Source organism: Camellia sinensis, chromosome 1 (genome assembly GCF_055761805.1).
Source record: "Camellia sinensis isolate YWXY chromosome 1, ASM5576180v1, whole genome shotgun sequence".
Classification (NCBI taxonomy): Eukaryota; Viridiplantae; Streptophyta; class Magnoliopsida; order Ericales; family Theaceae; genus Camellia; species Camellia sinensis.
In genome coordinates this window covers 59816613-59841796 of record NC_138961.1, presented here as the reverse complement: position 1 = coordinate 59841796, position 25184 = coordinate 59816613, and the positions used below count along the sequence as shown (strand labels likewise).

The following is a 25184-nucleotide window of genomic DNA, read 5'->3' as shown; positions in this document are numbered from 1 at the left end:
TCGGGTCGTCCCTTCTTCTTGGGCTTCGAGGATAATGAGTCGGAGTCGCTATCAGTGTCTTGTTGTCAGGCTCGAGGCCGTTGACCACCTACCCTCAAAGGTCGTTTCGGATCTGGGCGTACAGCTTGTTTGGACTTTGCCACTTCTAAGGTCAAATCCTGACGGAGACGTTCATTCTCAGCGATCATATTCTCCAACCTCTGTTCGTTTTGCTTTGCTTGTTCCATGATCGCTTGCATTGTCTCATACGCTGAAGTCGAGGGTGAGGCGAAGTTCAAGGTGCGCCTTGCGGCGATAGTCTCCAGTCGAAGCATGTTTGTTGGAGTGAGGTCATCTCTCTATGTGGTTTCGTCAGTGACTATCGGAGGGTCTTCCGTTACGCCCGCCATGGATGTATTTGAGTATTCCCACAGACGGCGCCAATTGTGGGGAAGTGGTTTGGAAATACTCTTCAGATCCTGGGGGACGCTCATGATCCTCAGCTAGTCACCTGAAAAGGAATGAACACTCCGGTCGGGGGTGCCAGAATTAGCACTCTGACGGATAAGTCAGTGTATACTCTTGATTACTTGTATCTTAAGCTAAGCACACTAGTTCTCACCTACCTTTCTCTGACTGATGATCCTGTGTTTATATTATTCTCTTTGGGCCCTAGGGCCAGGCCCATCCTCGATCCTTTACATGTACTTCTATTCGGCCTTTGTTCCACTAGTTGGAACGCCGATTATTTTATTCGGCTCTTCTATTGATTAGGATCAATGCCGAATAAATATTATGTCCCGGACTGGACTCGTTCATTCGTCCCTATTGATCTAGCGAAATTCGGCTCCCACATTATCTTATACAAACTTTTTTAGTCAGATTAAAATAGTAAAATAGTCAGGCAAAAAAAGTTTATCCCAAATGGGGCATCAATACTATGTAAATTATAGCTAAAATAAAAAAATTAAAAAAATTGACTTATAACCAAATATCACATGAGGTGTAACCAACAATTTTCAAATTCTAACTAAAATAATGTCATAAATAATATTACAAATAATATTACAATATATCATAATTAACAAAAACAATAAATCATAACTAAAGAAATAAAAATCATAACCAAAAGTTCATAGCACACTGTACCATAAAATTTCCCATGAAGTGAAATACACATTAGAAATCTTTCTTCTTCCTAATGCGTCTGGATCACGCTTCATGTACTCCCTCCCATAATTGTCTTCTTAAAATATACGTTACAAGAAATGGCTATCTTCTTCCTAATCCGTTTGGATCGCGCTTCGTGTACTCCCTCCCACCATAATTGTCTTCTTGACTTTTGACAGAGCTATTGTAGTGGGACTTTGACACATATTTCAGTCTTAATTATCTTTGTTATAGTCCTTGTTTACATCTTTTTTCTTATAAATAAATTTGAAATTATGCTTCACTAAATTTTGTTTGGAATTTATTTAAATTTTTTTTTGTACATTATCTATATAACATTGTTTATGTAGAAAAATTTACATCTCACATCTCTGAATTAAAGGGGGAAAGTAAAAATTGTCTAGAGGTGCCGATCAAGTTATGTGCCAAAAAAATTGATGTAATTTTTCTACATTACTAATTAAATAAAATTTCTCATATAAGCACTTTTGAAAAAAGTATTTCATGAACATAAAAAATATATCAATAAATTTGATTTTTTTTTTCTTTTATTATTTTTAAATTTTGAAATTGAAATATAATTAGATATCAATATATAATCGATTAGATTACCTTTAAGTTATTTTATCAATTGACGTAATCTAATAAATTACATTATTAGTAGCTATATTTTTATAAAATTTATGACTAAACAATTTCCTTAAAATAGACGTTCTACTAATTTTCTTTATTTTTAAATGTATATCTGATGAAAATTTTCTTTATTTTTATTCCCCTTGCATTCATTTAACACAGCCCAAGTCAAGTCAATTTGGATTGTTGCAAAAAAAGTTGCTTAAAATATCTCATAGGATCACAAATGCAAAATCCATTTTCGTCCATTGGGAATTGACTTTTTAAATATATATATTTTAAAATTTTTATAAAAATTATGTAAAAAAAAATTAGAAAGAATAAGTTGACCTTAATATTAAATTTTTGATTTTTTAACTAAAATTCTAAATTCACAGACATAGATTGAAAAGTTGTGGTCAGGATCGTTTTTTCATCCATGAGAAGGGCAACAATATGGGTGGTTAGATAAATTTAGTTTGATTTTGAGGTAAATTAACAATCAAATTAGTTGTTATTATTCTCTAAATTTATGGATCAATCCAAATCGTGAAATTTTAAAAATGAATCAAAATTGAAACCACCAAAAACTTTCGGTTTCCATTAAGTTTCACGACTCTATATTAAGAACTTCATCACTATATTTAGAATATGTAATTTAATAAATATTAATTTCTATGCAACCATTCCAAAAATTTCATAAACATACTTAAATTTTTGGAATATTCTCCAAATTATTTTTTTTATAAAATGTGTGAAGATAAAAAGAAATTATTCATATTACATATCAATTTCTATGAAACTAAAATTTTCAATAATGTTTATCAATTGCTTGGTTTGGATTTTTTAAAAATATTTTTCAAAAAATTCTATTTTCTTATTTTTTGTATTTTTTGGTTTTCACTGAATTTTTTTAATATTTTAAGCAATGTTTTTAATTTTTAGACACACCTAACATAAATATACTTAAAAGGTATAATTTTCGTGAAACAAATATTTAAAAAATTCACTAAATACCAAAAATACAAAAAAATTATGAAAATTCAGTATATTTTTCATATTTTTGTGTATTTATTAATTTTTGAAATATTTTTTCACAAATATTTTACTTTTTAGATACATCTAAGTAAGGTGCGTCTAAAAAAGTAAAAAAAAAAAAAAAAATTGCTTAAAATTTTAAAAATGTTTACTAAAAACAAAAAAATACGAAAAATAAAAAAACTCAATTTTCAAAAAGCTGAATTCAGAAAAATAAAACCAAAGACATTATATTCACGTGAATTTCACGTCATGAGGAAGAATGACATGAATTGCACTAGAGTTTGTTACATTTTCATGGATGAGTTAATGCAAATATATTTTATTCACATTTTACTTATTTTTTTTCTTTTTCTTTTCTAAATTCCCCTACCAACCACAACGATAAGAGTTTGGTTTGGAATGGTTTTTTGAAAATTGTATTTTTTATTTTTATTTTTTTAGTGTTTTTTTTTTAATATTCAATATTTTTTTTTATTTTTTATTTTTAGATGCATATAACCTAAATACAAAAGGATATATATATTTTCATATTCTTTTGTATTTATCTAGCGTTTTTATTTATTTATATTGTTTCAAAAATATTACATTTTTTAAGCGTGTCTAAATTATGTGTATCTAAAGAGAAAAAAAATAGTTTAAAATATTAAAAAAAATCATAAAAATAAAAAATATGAAAAATAAAATACTATAATTTTCAAATACATATATATGTATATATTACCGTCTATCCACAATAAAAATGAAATTTACATGCGTAAACCCCACTCTCATTCTAAATAAACTATATAATATATAATAGAAAATGATGTGTGCTTATCCAAACTCAAATTTCATTCCTTAGCTAGGCACTAATACTTTGATGGAGATATAAGTGAGAAAGATCAAAGATTGTAAAATTTTCCTTTGGATTATTACACAAAAGTCATTTAAAATATCTCCCCAGATTGACCAGCCAAGGTCTGGCCAGGAAAAACGCACTATATATAGCGCGAATAACATTCGACATTAAGTCACAAATACACCGAATACTAAATTGTGCTGTGTTGCATGTTTATCATGGGTTCATCATCCATGAGAATTGCAGCAATTGTTTTTTACCTTTGCTTTCTCACCTTTGCAACATTTCATAATTGCTTTTGCAATGGAAACTCCAACATTGTTTGCTCCAAAACCGAAAAGCTAGCGCTTCTAAAATTCAAGAAAGATTTTAAAGACCTTTCGAACAGGTTGTCCTCGTGGGCTGGTAATGACTGTTGTCAATGGTCCGGAGTTGTCTGCGACAACATCACTGGTCATGTCCATGAGATCCACCTTTCCAATAATTATAGTGATGCTTATTGTCATTATAATGGAAATTATTCTGAATATGAAGCTTGCTGGCATTATCACGAGTTAGGAGGTAAAATAAATCCTTCTTTGCTCGATTTGAAGCGCATCCGTTATCTGGACTTGAGCCAGAATGATTTTGGAGGGATTCGCATTCCTAGTTTCATTGGCTCTGTTGGAAGTTTGAGGTACCTCAACCTGTCTAATGCCGGATTCAGCGGTGCCGTTCCTCATCAACTGGGAAATCTCACCATGATACGTTATCTGGACTTGAGCTGGAATGATTTTGGAGGGATTCGCATTCCTAGCTTCATTGGCTCTATTGGAAGTTTGAGGTACCTCGACTTGTCTAATGCCGGATTCAGCGGAGCCATTCCTCATCAACTAGGCAATCTCACCATGATGCGTTATCTTGGTCTTCAAGGTACTTTTTTTGAAATTGAATCACAGTATTTACACTGGGTTTCAGGTCTTCTTTCATTACAACACCTTGATATGTCATGGGTAAACCTTAGCAAAGCAGTGGATTGGCTAGAGATGATAAGCTCGCTTCCTTCTTTGGTAGAATTGCACTTAGCTTTTTGTGATATCAAATATTCTTCTCCTTCAACTACCATTAACTCTACATCACTACATATCCTCGACCTTTTTGGTAACAATTTTGCATCGTCTATACCTAAGTGGGTTTTTAGTCTGAATCATCTAGTTTCCCTAGATATCTGTGATTGTAACTTTTATGGCCCAATTCCCAATGGTATTCAAAACATGACTTCTCTCAAAGAGTTTTATGCTTCTGGAAATAATCTGAATTCATCATCGCCCAACGAGTTGTATAGCCTCAAAGACCTTGTTGTTCTAGACTTAGGCTACAATAAGTTTCAGGGACCAATTCCAATTGGCCTTCTAAACATGACTAGTTTTAGAGATCTAGATTTGTCCTATAATTTTTTCACTTCCTTGCAAGGTGTAATCTCAGGAGCCATAGGAAACTTGACTTCCCTCATTAGCCTTGACTTGTCACACAATCAACTTGAGGGAAACATACCAATGTCGATGGAAAGATTATCATCTATGGCAACGTTACATCTTTCCTATAATCATTTGAATGGAACTCTTCCTGAAAGTCTTGGGCAACTTGCAAAATTAGAAACATTAGATGTATCTCATAATTTGATGGAGGGTGTTGTTTCTGAGATTCATTTTGCCAATCTCACAAGATTAAGTTGCTTAGATGGAAGTGGGAATGATTTAACTTTGAAAGTGCATGATGGTTGGATCCCCACTTTTCAAGTTAGAGCTTTGATGTTGGCCTCTTGGCAATTAGGACCGCAATTTCCAGCTTGGCTTCAATACCAAGGACAATTGGAAGCATTGGACATATCCAACATAGGAATTTCTGATTCCATTCCGCAATGGTTTTGGCCCAAAATTTCCAAATTTTCACAATTAAATCTCTCTCATAATCAAATTCGTGGAGAGATTCCAAGGAAATTTAAGGTTCTCATTAGTGCTTTTGTGATTGACCTGAGTTTCAATTACTTCAGGGGTATGTTACCATTCATCTCCTCTAGTGTGGTATGGTTAGATTTTTCAAATAATTCTTTTTTAGGATCTGTTTACCACGCCTTATGTGGTAAGATAAGGAAACAAAATTTACTGACTGTTCTTAATCTTGGAAACAATTATTTGTCTGGAAAAATTCCTAATTGTTGGCAAGATTGGCAATATTTGCAAGTCTTAAAATTAGAAAATAACAAATTGATTGGTACCATTCCACCGTCTATTGGACATTTAGCTTCCCTCAAATCATTGCACTTGCGACATAACAACCTCTCAGGGAAACTACCGCAATCTCTACAACATTGCATAAATCTGGTGCTCATTGATCTTGGTGGAAATGAATTTATTGGAAGCATACCTAGTTGGATGGGGAATTCATTTTTGAAATTGGTAGTTCTTAACCTGCGTTCAAATAAGTTTCAAGGTAGCATTCCATATGAGCTATGTCGTCCAAGTTCTCTTCAAATCTTGGATCTCGCACATAATAATCTCTCAAAATTTGTGCCAAAATGTTTCAACAACTTTATGGCCATGGCAAAAGAACAAAATTCAAGCAGTCTCATTTCTTATCACACATTCAATAACACAAGTGTAGTTATACCAAATGCATTTTTGTTGACCAAAGGAATGGAGGTAGAAAATGCATTTTTGGTGACCAAAGGAAGAGAGGTCGAATATACCACCACCCTTAACTTGGTTACAAGCATGGATCTTTCTGAAAACAATTTATCTGGAGAGATCCCCAAGGGAATAACTAGTCTAGTAGGGTTGCATTCATTGAATCTGTCGGGAAATAATTTTACGGGAAAGATCCCAGAGAATATTGGTGATATGGAACAACTTGAATCTCTGGATTTCTCTCTAAATAAACTTTATGGTGAAATTCCTTTGAGCATGTCAAATTTGACATTCTTGAGTCACTTGAACTTGTCTTATAATAATTTGATAGGACGAATTCCATTAAGTACTCAGCTTCAAAGCTTAGAGAACTCCAGCTTTGTCGGCAACAAACTTTGTTGACCTCCACTCCTAAATTGCGACACAAACAAGCCAATACCTAAAGTTGGACATGGAGGCAATGAAGAAGGAGAGGGATTTCCAGAAGTGTGGTTTTATGCGATATCGGCACTTGGATTTGTTGTTGGTTTTTGGGTTGTGGTGGGTCCTTTACTATTCAAGATGCGTTGGAGAATTGCTTATTTTCGATTTCTTGATGATATTTGGTACAATTTCTGTAATTTCACTTTAAAATGTCACTATATTTGTAATTGAAGGAATTGCTCATTTATTCCCTTATAAATAATTATGTGTAATAATTGATGTACTTTGTTGTTTCCTTTTGAGAAGGTTCGCATTGTTTAGTTTGCTAAGATATAGTGCGAAAAGAAAATGAATGATAAATCCATCAGCCATTCGGTGTAAAAGTGTTAGAGTAATTTAAGCTTCTTGTCAAGCTCAAAATGCGATGAATGTTTTTTTGAGATAGTGTTTATTTATTTATCTATTTATTTATTTATTATATCAGCAAAGAAAGGAATTTCATTGATGGAATCAACCAAACAAATATATGATGTTATATAAATAAATAAATAAAGGCAAGAGCAAAGAGAGTATTTAATTTAGTTCACTGGAATGATTTGGATGGGAATAAAGCGACTATTTCTTGATCTCTCAATGGAATGATCATGCTCCTCGTTGATGAATATTTAAATGAAAGGGTAAATTACACTTTTCCCTCCTAAAGTTTCACACATTTATCACTTTGGCCCTTTAAGTTTAATTTTTCTCATTTTGACCCTTTATATTTGCAATCCATACCACTTTGGCCCTTTAAGTTTGATTTTTCCCACCTTGGCCCTTTTTATTTGCAATCCATCCCAGTTTGGCCCTTCATGTTTGCAATCTTTCCCACTTTACTCCTAAACTAACTTCAATAAAAAAAACTAACAAAATTTGCCACATCACTTACACATCAGTTCCATATGATATAAAAAATTCACTAAAGATGCAAACAATGAAAGATAGAAAACAGAAAAACTTAAATTTTTGTTTAGTCTTTAGTGATATATATATATATTTAAAATTTATTCATGAACATTATTGCATTATAGATGCATCCAGATTAGATGCAGCTAAAAAAATAAAAACAAATTTAACTAAAAAAAGAAAAAAGTTTACTAAAGACAAAAAAAAAAAAAAAAATTAAAATCTATTATACATCATTGACATATTTTCATTAAGTAAAACTGACGAAAAAATAGTATTTAGCCATTAAAGTCAATGTATGTTTACATAAGATGTCTAAAATACGCTTTTCATTGAGTTTAATAACTAAAATATTATTTTTTTTTTGTCAGTATAACCTAAAAAAAATAGATAGATGATTTAGATTAAAAACAAATCAAAAGGTTAGGGTTCAAATTGATAAAATTAAAAATTCAGGATTTATTTTGCTATAAGGATCAAACCATAGGTGTCTTTTTTAAAAAAAAAAAAAAATTCCGCAAAATTAAATATTTGTGAAAATAAAAAAAAAATATATAAAAATATATTTAATTTTTACAATTTTTGTATTTAGTGAATTTTTATAAGATTTTTTCCCTCAAATTATTATTTTTAAACATATTTAGATTAAATGGATTTTACAAGAAAAAAATACTTAAAATATTTTTAAATAATTTACTAAAAAAAAAATGAATAAATAAATATCTCTAAACCTTACACACACACAAAACAATAGTGTTTAAAAACTTAACGGTAAATTACATATACACTTTTTGAGATTTGTTTAAAATATGAATTACCCCCTGTGATGTTGGAAATTAAAAATACCCTATTCTCATAATTTTTTAGTTAACAAAATTAACAGAAAAAATAAAATTCCTAACAACTCTTCTATGCAACAATAAAATTACAAGAATTATTAATTAAAATATATTTATAATATCATTAAAAATTGTTAATTAACTTAATAATTTATTAATAAAAATAGTCAGTTGTTATGAGATTAAAAATTAAAAGAGTGAAATATAATTTCAAGAGTCACAAGGGAGAGAATTCATATTTTAAACAAATTTCAAGAAAAATATTTATAATGAGAAATATTATTTATATGTAAAATCTACAGGCATTTACGGGCCGGTCCTGTTAACTAGATTTATTTCCCTATAACTCCTATTCTATTTTTCACTTATCAATATCTCTAGAATTCCCTCTCCTCACCTTTTTCATCCTCATTATTCACACTGACTATAGCGATTCCGGTTTTGACCAGACCTTTGTTGTATCCCGGGTTCGAGTTTCATGGTTTAGTGTTGGTGTTCATCTCCTATTTCTCCTTGTTTTCCCTTAAATTTATCTATTAGGTTGTTGTGGTTGCATTTGGGATAGGTTGGTTGCTTGGTTTCTAAACTATTGTTGCCAAGATTTTTGTTCCTTTGCTCGAGCGACACTTCTTACGCTCGAGCGGGATTTCAAACTCACAGTACTTTTGCAGGTCTGCAAAACTACTGGGCGAGTGTATTCTAAACTCGAGCGGTGCTTTTTGCGCTCGAGCGCCCAATTCTTGCACTTGAGCGGTTGGTCTATTGTTTGTAAAACTGCTGGATGTGTGTTTTTTATGCTTGAGCGTCACTTCCTGCGCTCGAGCGGTGAGCGTCTTCTTCATTGTGCCTTGGCGCTCGAGCGGCACTTCTTGCGCTCGAGTGGAACAAATTCTTGTGTCTAACGCTCAAGCATCACTTTTTTGCATTCGAGCGGACTGTGTGTATATTAGTTCGCGAAAATGACTTTTTACACACCTTTTCAGATCCATTTATCTCAAAATCCTAAAGTTCAGACCCTCTCTCTCTCTACATTTTCACCTAGTTCTAGTGATTTTTCCACCCATGCGCCTTTGTTAAAAAGAGTGGGCATCTCAAGATCTCCATTTTGATCCGAATAGAGTTGGGTTTGAGCATCTTTGGAGTTTCACCTTTGCTTTGCTTGTCTTCTCTTTTTGCGGTAGGGATTTTCTACACTTTCATGTGACTTTTAACTTAGTTATTGGTTGTTGTGTAACAATAGTGGGATTTGGGGAGTACTTTGGACAAACCTAGGGTTTGGGAGATAAAATCAAAAGAGGGGTTTGTAAGTAAATGAGTTATAAATGGTTATGGGGTTGAATATGAGATTATACTGTGGCAAAATAGTTGATTTTGACATTTGAATTGATATTTGGAAAAGAGGGAAGTTTGCTCTAAAATGCTTTAAATATTTATTTTGTATAAATAAACAGAATTGGTATTGTAAATGTGAAATTAGATGAATAGATTTGTGAATGGTGGAGTTGGATATGCATTACCCCTCACTTTCAAAATTTTGAACAATTTATCTGTCTTGAGATGGAATATTTGTTTAGAAATATTTGTATTGGGCTATCGGTGGGGGATAACTATGATTGTTGTAGAAATTGCATGAGGATTAGGTAAATTGAAACTAATCTCTTGTTGGTTGTCATTGAATATGACTATGTTTTAAATACATTGTATATGTATGATGTTTGGGAGGAGAAATGGCATGCACTCTATGTTTGGGAGGAGATAGGGGATGGACTTTTTGAAATTAAGTTGGCTTGTGTGTCCAGGGTGAAAGTCTCAAAACCGCGCATATACATGGGTGCCGATCCCGCGGATGAAATTTCCTTGAAATGGAAAAATTGAAGTGTTTGTGTGATAATTGTATTGATTTGAGAACTACTGAGTTGTAGTCTCAGTTGGATTGTCTAAAGGATAATGAAACTGACTCATGAATTGAGACAAAATGAACTAACTTGAAAAGAATTGAAGGAAAATGGATTGAGATATGAAATTTGGTACTTTATGATCATATAGAATATGAATGTTTTGTCACAGGTAGTGTATATGCACATTATACCTATAACTTTGTTAAGATTCGTATATGTGGAAGCCGGATAATGTGGGGGGTAATAAAGCCGGATAACGATATGAAGAAGGACGAAATCTGTATTTAGCTCCATTATGGACGATCCCCAAGCCGAGTAGATTAATCAACCCTAGAACCAGTAGAACGAATGTCGAATAAATAGACGTGCAATGGAATGAGAGTGGGCTCGACCCTGAGGCCCAGAAGAAAAATATAAATAGAGAATCACCCGCAAAAGGAAGGTATGTGAGAACAAATCTAGAAAACTTGCTTACAAGTAACCAAGAGAGCATACACTGACTTATCCGCCGGAGTGCTAATTCCGGCACCCCTGACCGGAGTGTTCATTCTTTTTCAAGTGACTAACTGAGGATTACAAGTGTCCTATGGGATTCAAAGAGTATTTCCAAACCACTTCACCACAATTGGCGCCATCTGTGGGAATACTCAAGTACATCCATGGCGGGGGTAACGGAAGATCCTCAGGTAGTCGCTGATGACACTATACCGAGAGATGACCTCACTCCAAGAAACATGTTAGGACTGGAGAATATCATCGCACGACGTGCCTTGAACTTCGACTCAGTTGCCCAGGCCTCACCCTCGACTTCAGTACATGAGACAATGCAAGCGATCATGGATCAGGTGAAGCAAAATGAACAGAGGTTGGAGAACATGATTGCTAAGAACGAGTGCCTTCGACAGGATTTGGCCTTGTAAGTGGCAAAATCCCAACAGGCGGTACGCCAAAATCCGGAACGACCTCAGAAAAAGGATGGTCGACAACCTCGAGTTCATAAATAAGATAGTGACAGTGATTCCGACTCATCTTCCCCAGAATCCAAAAAGAATGGACGAGTTGGAACGTCCAGTTCCTCTGATGGGTGTCCGCGTGCACAGAATAAGCGAAGAAGAAATGATTCAGATGAAGAGGACCAACATGACCCCTTTGTGCGACGGATTGTAAGGGCAGTACTACCCAAGAAGTTCAAAGCTCCATCATTCACCCTGTACGACGGAAAATTGGATCCCACTGATCACATCCGTCATTATAAGCAAGCCATGACGTTGCATGCGGACGACGAGGCCCTCATATGCCGAATATTTCCGAGCAGTTTGGAACCATTGGCCGTCATATGGTATTATAAATTGGAACCAGTATCGATTAGGAGCTTTCATCAACTCTAAAAATCCTTCAGGGCAAGGTTCATCACCAATGAGGTCCAGCCAAAGCAAGCCGATTCTCTCTGGGAAATGCAAATCCAACCAAGGGAAACCTTACGAGCGTATTCGGCGCATTATTGGGAATGCTTTAATCTTGTAGATGACGCCTGCAATGACTCCATGGCCATCACTCCCTTTAAAATGTGGTTGCATCCCGATAGTGCCCTCCGCAATTCCTTGACTAGAAAGCCCCTCAAAATAGTCTGGTCGTTAATGAAGAAAGTCGAGGAATATTGCAAAGTAGAATATGACGCCCTCCGGGTCAAAACCGGGCATAAGGCCAACAAGACGGCCCCATCTGAAATCGTTCAGCCGATAAATTCTGTACCGTCATGGAGCCCTAAACCACGAAATCAGGCTAAACGAGACAGAAGGCGAGATTCACGCCGATCAAATGACCAATGTTCCCATCGAGCTAATGAACTACTTCAAATAGATAGCAGGCGCACAAAGCGCGTGGACAAGAAATATATGCAGTTGTTGGAGCCGATCAGCACGGTTATGTCCAAAGTCCACCACCTTCCATTCTTCAAATGGCCATCCAAAATGGTGGGACCTCCCGACACGAGAAGACGGGATAGGCGATGCGAATATCGCAAGGACCACGGTCATGACACCGACAGTTGTTATGCATTAAAGGATCACCTGGAGGAGTTGGTACAAGATGGTCGGCTTAAGAAACATGTTTGAAAGAACGACTCAACCAAAACAGTTGCTTTATGGCCATATTCACCTCCACTCGGTGTAATCCATATGATATACAGCTGGCCAACTGCATCTACGGTACATACAATTCAGTCGCATCCCAACCTACAGAAACAAATCACACCGGTGAAACAGCCCCATGAAACTACGAGTATCTCTTTCAATGATTCTGATTTGGTCGGCGTAACGCTCCCCTACATTGATCCCTTGGTCATTAAACTACGCATAATTCGATTCACCGTTGAACGTGTTCTCATCGACCAGGGAAGTACTTCGGAGGTAATGTACTACAAGACATTCATCAAACTCGGCATCACTGAGTCGGACCTGTCTCCAGCTCTTTATCCGTTGTTCGGCTTCAACGTTAATCCGAAATATCCATTAGGAAAAATCACGCTACCAGTTCGAGTGGGCTCTCGATCAGTGGATATGGAATTTTTGGTGGTAAAGCTTCCTTCGCTGTATAATCTCATCATGGGACGAACTTGGATGCACACCATGCAAGTCGTGCCAAGCACCTATCTTCAACTACTTCACTTCCCGATTGAACGCGACATTGAACAAATTCGTGGTTCCCAAAAATCGGCACAAGCATGTTATCTTGTTGCCGCAAAGACACCAAGAGCGCTGGAAGTGAATTCCATTGAGGTGTCGGATCGAGAGAGCCTCAACGGTGTTGGGCGGGTCCCAAGTGAAAAGGCAATGGAAGCCCTAGATCAAGTTGAAATTTGCGGGAATCCTGACAGGTTCATCATGGTCGGCGCCTCTGTGAATAAAGTTGACAGACAGTAGCAAATTTCCTTCTTACTCTGTAACCTTGATGTATTTGCATGGCCACCATATGAGATGTCGGGGGTCGATCCATCTGTTTCTCAGCACCGTTTAAACGTTGACCCCAAATGTAAGCCGATTATTCAGAAAAGCCGACGGTCAGCCACAGAACACACTGCTGCCGTTGTTGAAGAAGTTGACCAGTTGCTTGATGCCGGGGCAATCCGGGAAGTGACCTATCCTACATGGCTGTCGAATACGGTGGTTGTAAAGAAGAAAAATGGGACTTGGCGTGTTTGTGTGGATTTCACAGATTTAAACAAAGCTTGTCCCAGGGACAGCTTGCCCCTCCCCAAAATAGACAAGCTCGTAGATGCCATGGCACATCATCAACGTATGAGTTTCTTGGATGCCTACAGAGACTGCCATCAAATTGCCATGCATCCGGAGGACCAAGATAAAATTGCATTCCTCACCCCAAGAGGAACCTATTGCTATAAGGTTATGCCTTTCGGACTGAAGAATGCGGGGGCAACTTACTTATATGTTTATGAATAAGTAAGGGAAATGCTAGGTAATGGATATGCTTGGCATGTGTGTAAAAATCTGTATTGAAATATGTAAAATATATATAAATATGTGTGAAATTTATATTGGAGTATTAATTTTATGTAGTTATTTACATCTTACCCAGTATGTTGCGAGTCATAATAAATAATGATAATTTTGAATTAAATGTCCCACTTAATCTTAATGCATCAATCACTTATATTGTTTTTAAAATCATGATTTTATGAGTGATTCGTGAAAAAAGGGGGGGGGGGAGGAAATAGAATTTCTTTTTTTTTTTTTTTGGTTGATGTCATACACAATGGTTCAATTATAAATTTAAATTGTAAAATACGTTTAAATAAGTCATAAAAATATTTAAGAGAAAATTTAAATAATAAAAAAAAACAGGATTTTGACCCTTATAATAAAATAAATCCTAAATTTTTAATTTAATTAATTTAAACCTTAAACTTTTTATTATTTTTTTTCAATCTAAATCAGTTACCTATTTTTGTTAATTAAAATCGATGAAAGAATTGATATTTTAGTTATTAAACTTATTGAAAATAGAAATTTTAGACATTTCATTTAGTTTAATAACTAGTTTTTTTATTTTTTATTTTATTTTATTTTATTTTTGTCGGGTTTAGTTGACGAAAATAGGTAAATGGTATAAATTGAAAACAAATCAAAACATTAGGGTTTAAATTGATAAAATTGAAAATTCAAGATTTATTTTGTTATAAAGGTTAAACCATAAGATTTTTTATTTTTTTTTATAATTGTCCCAATAATTTTTTTGTTGTGTAATTATTCTTTTCTACCTTATCAGCTTCGGGAGTGTAAATAAAATGAGATGAACTGTTTATATAGAGATATGATGTAATATTTAATGAACATTAGTAGTCCTTATATTTTACTTCTTGTATCATTTTAATTCATATAATTTTTATTAGCTCAATTTTGATCTTTAATTTTATATTTTGTTTCAATTTAGTCAAATTGATAATGTTGATTAGGATTTTTGAATGAAATTGGTCATTGAGTTGGTTAAGATTAACTCATTGAGTTGAACAAATTTATAATTTTGCCTATAAAAACATAATGCATGTTGTTTATATGCACATTTTCATCAAAAATACTAACAATTGTAATCAATTAGAATAAATTGAGACAAAATCATAAAAAATCGAGTCAATTAAAATTACAAAACTCAAAATGATGGGCGAAAATATAGAGACTGTCAGGGTAATTTATCCAAATAACTTAATTGGGCTCAAATAATTTGAAATAAAAACTTGGAACTATTTTATAATAAGAACATTTTAGATAAGGGAAAACAAAAACATTAAGGCCATGTTTGTTTAGTTCCATAAGATTAAATGGATTAATAGTACAGTGGGATTATTTGAGACGATTACTAGCGTGTTGGTATTAGATAAGAGATGTAGAATAAATAGTGTTTATTTGTACACTACCGAATTAATAATACTATAGATAGTATTAATATATAAAATTAATATTATTTTTTTTTAGTATTTTTTAATATTATAATTTATTTATTTTTCTTGGTTCTAAAAAATATAAATTTTGCGTAAAAATCATTTAAAAATTCACTAAATCCCTCACTCAATTTCTAATCTCAATCCCTCCATAGGATTGGTAGTCTTACTAATGGGGAGATTACTACTTCAATGGGATATTAATCCACTCACTCATATCCCTGATCAAATACTCTTTGAGTGGGTCCCACGAATTATTACTCCAATCATCCTTCCCACAGAGTCAAAAAAGCATGGCTTAAACATGTTTATATTTGACCTTAGTTTTAATGATAAAAGCTAAAAGTTGAAAACAAATTAGGCCTTGTTTGTTTGGTAGATTAGGTTGAATGGGATTATGAGTACAGTAGGATTAAGTGAGGAGATTATGTAGTGATATTAATTTAAGGCATATTTGTTTGTGTACTAGTGTGGTGATATTAATTTATTAGGATTAAATCTATAAAATTACGTAAACACCCTCATTGTATAATAATTAGCTTTGTTGTTTTTGTAAAGTAAGGACAAAATTATCTTTTCACACCTAATCCCATGAGATTGGATTACCAATCTGTAGACGTGCTCCCGGGAACTCTTTGATATCTGCGCGCCTGCGTGGGGGCGCGAATTCGCTTTTTGTTCTCTGAGCTACTACAGTTCGGACTCAATGTCACGGTTCTTAATCTAATCTTACAAAGTGCAATGTAAGATTGATAAATCACCAAAGAGTCCAAATCTGGCAAATCGTTTTGAAAAACTGATTTTAATAAAGAAGTGTCAAACATGGACTGCTTTGCCAGATACAGAGTCGCCACCTAAATATTTTATTTTGGGGGCAATTTAGGAAACCCTGACTCGTGCCTAAGGCCACGTGTCCGTCATCACCAAAGTTGTCTCGGCTCGGGAACTTGGGTACGAGAGGGGAAGGTCATGCAATGAGCACCACTGCTCGCCCGATCAAAGATCGGCTTGTACTAAGCATGATATTTTGTTTATGAAAACACATGTGCTCATATTCCAGTGAATTAGCTAATCTTACTATGTGATGCGCACAAGAAACAAGTATAGACTAGATCGCCTAATGTGGAACAAAACATTGCATATCCGCTTGTTTGAAAATGGTTTGAAGTTTGCTACTCGCAAGTAGGCTAAAACAGGGACTTGATGAATTGTTCCAATTCAAGCAATCTAACCTTCACCCACAGGCATTCATGCAGTTAATCATATAAGCAATTAGCCTCATGGCAAGCATGCTTTCATGGCAATCAATAACACACATGCAGTATGCTAAAGTGTAAACACTCACAGTGTACTCCGAGAAAAAACAAAGAACTAGTTAGAAATCATGCGTGATCCTAGTTCATGTTAAGATGACTAATGCAACACATGCGAAAATGCAACTAAAATTGGCTCGGCTATTCTAGAATGGCATATGAAATGCAACTTGATACATGTATTCAAATAGGTATTGAAATACAATGCAGTTAGCATGATGCGCCGAGCTCGGTGCATGCAAAACAGATGAATGAATGCACGCATGCAAGCATAAGGTATGCTAAACAAAATATGCCGTAAAACTAACCATCGTAAGCGGTTAAGTAAAAGGGAGAAAGAAATGGGGGTTGGAAGACATACATCACACGCACGCACGCTTATTACAACAATTGGCCTTCTCAAAGGAGAGACCGAATAAGAGGCTAACTAACTAATCTAAGCTAATTAAACTAATTATTACACAACAAATTGAAATAGCTAAACACATTAACTTTTAAGGTACAAACCAAAGCGTAAGCTAGCTATCTAAGCATGGCAGCTAAGAAAAACAGTAAGTCAGGAGCCTCAAAGGGAGAGGAATGCGTGCAAGCCCGGTCGCGTCGTTTGGAAATCCAATGCGATGCCCCGATTTGCCTCTGTTTTCATTTGTCCTCAGAACTTTGCACCAAGCTCCAGAAAGATGAAACTCCATCTTGGGAGACCTGTGGGAGGGTGGCCGACCACTTTTGGTCTCTCCAACCACCTGCCGACCACTTTTCTTGAAGAAAGCTTGAAAAAGTGGTCGGCCAGCTAGTTTTTCTGGCTGGCCGACCAGTTGTTGCTGCTGAACTGCAATTTGCTCCAACAGAGAGAAAGAAAGGGCATGGCAATGTATTTTCAAGATATGTGTGCACAACCATCCTCCCTATCATGTCATGAACTCAAGGGAGTGTAGTTCTCGACCCTCAGGTCACCAATCGCGCATTTCAATGCATGATGGCCGAGAGGCAAAGTTACATAATTCAATATGAAAATGAATGCACAAGTAAACACATAAAGCCTAAAACTCTATCATGTATGATCAAGAGCGTCGGTGACCGAGAATTGAGACACGTTTCATCACTTGAAGTATGAAACGTTCCTCGTTCCTCGTTCCTCGTGCTCAGATTAACACTTAATCCAAACAAATGCAACACATAACATGGCATACACAATGTGACTCAAGCATGCAAACATGCAATGCAATGAAACAAGCACGTGAACAATATGCAAGGGACAATCGTGCAAACGTGCAATGCAACATGAACAACCTAACAAGGCTAATGGCATGCACAATGCTAATGCATGCAATAACTAGCATACACAATGCAAATGTCAATTAGCATGCACAATGCAATGATGTAACCTACGCATACACAATGCACGGTAATAAAAGCATGGAGACAACATGCAATAAAACATACTCAATGGACTTAAACCAAAATGGATAGGCCTCAGCTATGCCAAGACAATGGCCATAACACAAAAATAAAGGCACAAAATACAAAGCATGCATGCACAATGCATTGGCCAACCAAGTAGGCTTAAGAGCACAACTCTCAAGATTGCTCAAGAAGCAATAAACATGAGAGTGTAACAACACTATAAACATTGAAATTAAGTAAGAAATGATGTCAAATCATTCAAACAACATAAGTGTGGCATGCAATGGTCCTAAGGCATGAAAGCTAGCAAAGAGGATTACAAAGGAGGCATGCAATACATGGCACATACACGTGAACTAAGCATGGATAGAGGTCAAATAGGTCTAAACAAGGACCTGAACATGTTGAGATGAGGGCTCAAAGGCCTAGGCATGCAAGCATACAAGCTAAGCCACAAACTAGGCAACAATGCACAACACTCAAAGGCACTTAAAGCATAAATGAAGTGGGAATATGGCAATGCTACATGCTCTGAAATCAAGTATTAAATGATGCCAAATCATCCAAATAGCTCAAAGATAACATGCATGAGGCATCAAAACACAAAGCTAGCAAGGCCAAGTGCACTACAGCTATACAAAGCATGAAGGATATGGCAAAGGCAACCCAAAATAGTCCTAGAACATGTTAAAATGAGTCTAAAACATGCATGGAATGAAGCCAAAATAAGCTAGCATGGAGGGCCTAAGGCACAATGCATACAAGGCAAATAAGGTGGATTACACTACACCTATTAAGACCAAGCATGGAATGACTTAAGCAACAAAAATCAGAGTTATATCATGGCATAATAACCCTAAATAAACATTGAAATGATGGCTCGCAAGTTAAGGCATGAAGGCATACGCAATGATTCATGTTAAGGCATAAAAGGACAAACCCTCCAACGCATTGAATAAGTGAAAGATGTGAGTGTATGACCATGAAACATGGACTGAAATAACATAACAAAATGATGCCAAATCATTAAAATAGTCCAGGTAATTCATGCTAGAGGACCCAATACACAAAGCTAACAAGCTAGATTGAACCATAGCTATACAAAGCAAGTCATGCATGGCCAAAACAACTAAAATCAGACCTTAAACATGATAAAACATGAACAAAATCTTCTTTGAGTTGAGCTAAAAGCATGCTAGAATGACATGTTAAAACATGATGTACATTAGGCTAATTATGGGATTGCACTACAAGTGCATGGAGCATGCAAGGGCCAACCAAACCAAACCAAAACAGAGTCATGACATGGCAAAACATCACCAAAAACATGCTGAAATGGAAACAAAACAAGCTAGAATGACATGCTACTTCATGAAGCATACAAGACTAGTTTAAGAGATTTACACTACAAGTGTATTAGGCATGCAAGAGCCAACCAAACCAAGCAAAAACAGATCTAAGGCATGTTAAAACAACACCAAAAACCTATTGAGATGGCCCCAAAACAAGCTAGAAAGACATGCTCAAACATGAGGCACACAAAGCTAGTTTGTAAGATTTATACTACAAGTATATAAACCATGCATGGAGTGACCAAACCAAGTAAAAACAGTGGCATGCCTCAGCAAAATAACCACAAATACATGCTAAGATATGGTCAACATAAGCTTAACAAGATGCTCAAACATGAGGCATATGAAGCAAGTAAACAAGACACAAGGAGAGGGGATGACCCTCTCCTATTTAGGACACCAAAACCACATTTCCACCACTGAAAATCCTCTGGATTTCAATGGTAGAAAGGTCATGCAAAGGCTATAACAAGAGCCTAAAGGGATGGCTCAAAACAAGGCCTAATAAGGCCTAAGAGGGAGTAGATCACCTCCAACGAAAAAGTGACCTTAAATAAACATTTTAAGAACCAAAAATCAGAACTTTTTGCAATTAAGAGCTAGTCCTAAAACAGCATGCAAATAGGCTCATAAGCTTAAGCAAGAATAGGGGTTTTAAGGGATAGAAACTCACCCTTGAAGACCTCCTTTACAACTGCAACTCTAGCAAGTTCTTTGAGCTTAAACCAGTCCAAGAACACCAAAAACAACCCCTTAGCACCTTAGCAACCAAAGGATGGTGTTTGAGTGTGTGTTTCTGTACAAAAGTATGACAAATCTACACTTTAAGGCACAAAACAAAAGCCAAAAGAGAGATATAGATACAAGATTATATGTATAGCTCAAGAGAGATTTTTTTGAACTAGATGCGGGAGGAGGAGCCTCCCTTTTATAGAAAACAAAAGGCAAAGCTTCTCCAAGAAGCTAAGGGCCAAGGCAATCCCTCTATACATGTGAATGGAGGATGGCTCTGGAGCCCTCCAGTTGTGCCAGCTAGAGGAAAATATCTTAAGAAAGCTGATGGAAAGCTGCAGACTAGTTAAGTGGTCAACCAGCTACTTTTTCTGGTTTTTCAGGACAAAAAGTGGTCTCCTAGAAAGAAAAGTGGTCGGCCAATGGTTGCCAAGGCGAAAAGTGGCCGGCCAAGTGTCCAAATTGAAGCCGCAGAAATTAGCTTTCCAATGGCGCCAGCCTTGCATCAAAATTCCAATTGTGCCAAAAGTTATGCCTGTTTTGGTGAAGCCGCGCAGTTTCGATCCAAAAGGATTGATGCCGAACTTCTCCCAAACTAGTTTTCTTCTCTCCTTTCTCATTTTCTTCAACTCCAAACCCCTAAACAAAGTGTTTTGAAAGATTTTTCAGAGATTTCATCTCTCTTTCATTCATTTCAACTTTGTCCTTGCTCGGTTTACCGAAAAGCACAACATTTAACGAAATGTGAGCCTTGGAGCATCGTAGGAACTTTGTTTCAAAAATGTTTTGAAAAAGAGGGTTTTAAGGTCTAAAAACCATTCAAAATAGATTTGGTCCAAAATGAGGTGTAAGGTTGCGATTTGACTCTCCTCTCGCTGAAGAAACCGGACCTTTGCACTGCACAGCCTTCAACACCAAGTAAACCATCAGTAACGCCTAAATCTTAAGGGCGGTCAAAAATGGGGTGTCTACAGTTGCCCCTCTTTGACAAAGCTCAGAGTCATGAAGTGATGTGAGTGAATGTCAAAGCCCAGAGACAACCCATTTTTGACAAGGCCGAAGACTTGGACAAACAAACAAAATACAGATAAATAAATGGTTGCGCCCTCAGGCTGCCTACGTATCCCCTTGCAATGAATCAAACCAGCGCAGTTCAGGGGCAGAAAGCAAAAGATACACAATATATAAAAACAAAACAAAACAAGTAAATGATATACAATGTAACGAAATAATGGAAATGATATGCAATGTAATTGAGATAATCAAACCACAAGCAGTACAAAACAATACAAATATCATAAAGGAATGGAGATGCAACGTCAGACTACTTTTAACACAGAAAAGGCAGTGGGCACGAGCCACACGATACCTAACACAGGCTAAGTGCCTACATCCTCAGTGCTGGCCCAGCCCAGCATGGATGCTTACACATAACAGAACCATGTTTCAACGTGAAAGGGGTGCGAGCACGTACAAAACTATGTGTTTCGCAGAGAGACCACAAAGTACAAGTAATTGGATGGTATGATATAAGTGAGGAATGATCTGCTGAGGAAAGATATCCTAAATGCTGAATACAACAAAACAAAGTACAATACAATAGATGCAATGGATGAAGTGAATAAAGTGCGCGGCCAAACCATATCTTGCCTAGAAAAGGCATGGACATAAACAAACCACATCTAACATAGAAATAGTGCCGTCACCCTCAAACAATAGGCGCGTACACATAATCACATAACCATGCTTTAATGCGAAAAGTATGGGCACATGCCAGACCAAGCTTAACATGGAAAGGCGCAAGCGATACAATAGATATGCAGTGAATGCATGCGATAAATGCTATGTACAATGCAATGTAATAGCTAAAGTGCAATGGATGGAGTGGATAAGGCACGTGGCCAAACCATATCTTGCCTAGAAAAGGCATGAACACAAACAAACCACATCTAACACAGAAATGGTGCCGTCACCCTCAAACAATAGGCGCGTACACACAATCACATAACCATGCTTTAACGCGAAAAGTATGGGCACATGCCAGACCAAGCTTAACATGGAAAGGCGCAAGCGATACAATGGATATGCAGTGAATGCATGCGATAAATGCTATGTACAATGCAATAGACATACTAGATGATGTAGTAGATAGGAAGTGAAGGTACTTTACAGGGGCAATTGGCAATGACCTACCTCAGCAATGTCCTACCTCATGCTAATGTGGGAATCTTCCCCTTCTTCTCGGTTGAATCACAAGTACTACTTTTCTCCCTGGTGTAGACGCGCCCCGAGGACTCTCGAAGCTCCGCGCTTTGCGAAGGCACGAAATCTCGTTTGTTCTCTAGCATACTACAGTTCGGACACAATGTCACGGTTCTGAATCTAATCTCGCAAAGTGCAATGCAAGACCGATAAATCACCAAAGAGTCCAAATCCGACAAATCGTTTTGGAAAATTGATTTTTGTAAAGAAGTGCCAAACATGGACTGTTTTGCCAGATACAGAGTCGCCACCTAAATATTTTGTTTTGGGGAATTTAGGAAACCCTGACTCGTGCCTAAGGCCACATGTCCGTCATCACCAAAGTTGCCTTGGCTCGGGAACTTGGGTATGATTGGGGAAGGTCATACAATGAGCACCCTCGCTCGCCCAATCAAAGATCGGCCTGTACTAAGCATGATATCTTGTTTTTGAAAACACATGCGTTCTTATTCCGGTTAATTAGCTAATCTTACACTGTGATGCGTACAACAAACAAGTATAGACTAGATCACCTAATTTGGAACGAAACACTGCATATTTGTTTGAAAATGGTTTGAAGTTTGCTACTTCCAAGTAGGCTAAAATACGAATTTCAATGAATTGTTCCAATTCAAGCAATCCAACCTTCACCCACAAGCATCCAGGCAGTTATATCACATAAGCAAATACCCTCATGACAAGCATGCTATCATGCCAACAGTTACATACATGCAAGATGCTAAAGCATAAACATTCACATTGTATTCCAAGCCAAAACAAAGAACTAGTTTGTAATCAATGCATGATCCTAATTCATGTCAAGATGGGTAATGCAACACAGGTAAAATGCAACTAGAATAGGCTCGACTATTCTAAGATGGCATATGGGATGCAACAATTCGATACATGTATTCAACTTGGAATTGAAGTACAATGCAGTTAGTATGATGCGCCAAGCCTCGGTGCATGCAATATAGATGAATGATTCAAGCATGCATAGTATAAGGACGCTAAATAAAATATGCCCTAAAACTAACCATCGTAAGCGGTTAAGTAAAAGGGAGAAAGAAGTGGGGTTAGAAGACATGCACACACTCAAACACACTTATTACAAAAATTCGTAACACATGTGTGCGCGACCACTCTCCCCATCATTGCATAAGCTCAAGGAAGTGTAGTCCTTGACCTTCGGGCCACCAATCACGCATCTCGATGCATGATGGCTGAGGAGTCGAATTGCACGACTCAATGTGAAATGAATGCACATACAAGCACCTAAAGCCAACAACTCCGTCATGGGTAGTCAATAGTGTCAGCGACCAGGAATTGAGGCACGTTTCATCATTTCAAGCATGGAACGTCCCTCGTTCCCTGTGTTTGGACTAACCCATATTCCAAACACAATGCAACAAACAAGGCATGCACTAATGCAACTCTAGCATGCAATCTTAATGCAATGCAACTAAGTCATGCAAACATTCAAGGGATAACACGCAAACATGCAACTAGCATACACAATGCTATGAACTAACAATGGCATTCTCAATGCACATGACACTTAGCATACACAATGCACATAGAAACTAACATACACAATGAGATGAACAAGGCATGCACAATGCAATGATCAATCATGCGACAACAAGGCATACTCAATGCTATGAACTACAATGGCATACTCAATGCAAAATAGACTTAAACCAAAATGGATGGGCCTCAGCCACACCCAAACCAATGGCCAGGCATCAAAACACATACGATCATGCACAATGCAACGACCCCAAGTCTAAGGCACAAAGCACAACTTTCCAAACGCATTGAAAGGATGAAATATGGAGTGCAATGACACATGTTTCAGCTCTGAAATGGCATACAAAATGACTTCGAATTACGTAAACAACTCATGTAATGCATGTTGAATGGCTCAAGCATCAAAACTAGTGAAGTGTATTACACTATAGGCATGCAAGGCAATGCTCAAATGGCCAAACCAACTCCAAATAGACCCTATGCAGGCCCAAAATAGTAGCAAAATGAGTTGGGATGATGGCTTGAAAGGCACAAAAATGAATCTCATGCAATGGCTCACAAAATAGGGTATAAAAGCACAACTCTCAAGGGCACTTAAAGAGTGGAAAAGATGGAAGTATGACAGCCCTATATGCTCTGAGATATCATGCTCAATGATGCCAAAACATGAAAATACCTCAAGTTAAGCATGTAAGGGACTTCAAAACTCGAAGCTAGTCAAGGCTATTACACTACAAGCATGCATGGAAAGCATCTTTCGACCAACAGGCCTCAAAATAGAGCTAAGGCAGCTGAAAATATAAACAAAACCAGGTTGGAGCATGGCCAAAATATGCTAGAATAGAGGGCCAAAACATTATGCATTCTAAGCTAATAAACATGATTTACACTACAAGCAAATGAAGCATGTGAGAGGCTACCAAACCAGCTGAAAATAGAGTCATGGCATGCCAAATGATGACCAAAAACCCACTGAAATATGACCAATACATGCAAGAATGACATGCTATTTTGATAAGCCACAAAAGGGATTACTTTACACATGCAAGAGGCAAACCCAAGGTCACCAAACCAACCATAGACAGCGTCTAGGCAGGTCCTAAAAGTCACCAAAAAGTGCCTGAACTGAGCCTTGAAAGTATGAAAATATATGCTCCTTTGATAGGCCAAAAATGTAAGCAAACAAGACCAAAAGAGAGAGGGTCACCCCTCTCTGATATAGGGCCTTAAAACCACATGCCAACCAC

At 36.5% G+C, this 25184-nt stretch overlaps 1 protein-coding gene across 1 annotated transcript; it reads left to right on the top strand.

Moving 5' to 3' along the window:
- Positions 1-3858: 3858 nt before the first annotated feature.
- On the top strand, positions 3859-6708 carry LOC145798342 (receptor-like protein EIX1). Its single transcript, XM_082885879.1, has one exon. The coding sequence runs from the start codon at positions 3859-3861 to the stop codon at positions 6706-6708; it is 2850 nt and encodes a 949-aa protein (XP_082742005.1).
- Positions 6709-25184: the final 18476 nt, after the last annotated feature.

What these genes read in the sequence shown, in the direction of transcription:
- LOC145798342 (XM_082885879.1), top strand. Translation starts at nt 3,859, where the DNA reads ATGGGTTCATCATCCATGAGAATTGCAGCAATTGTTTTTTACCTTTGC.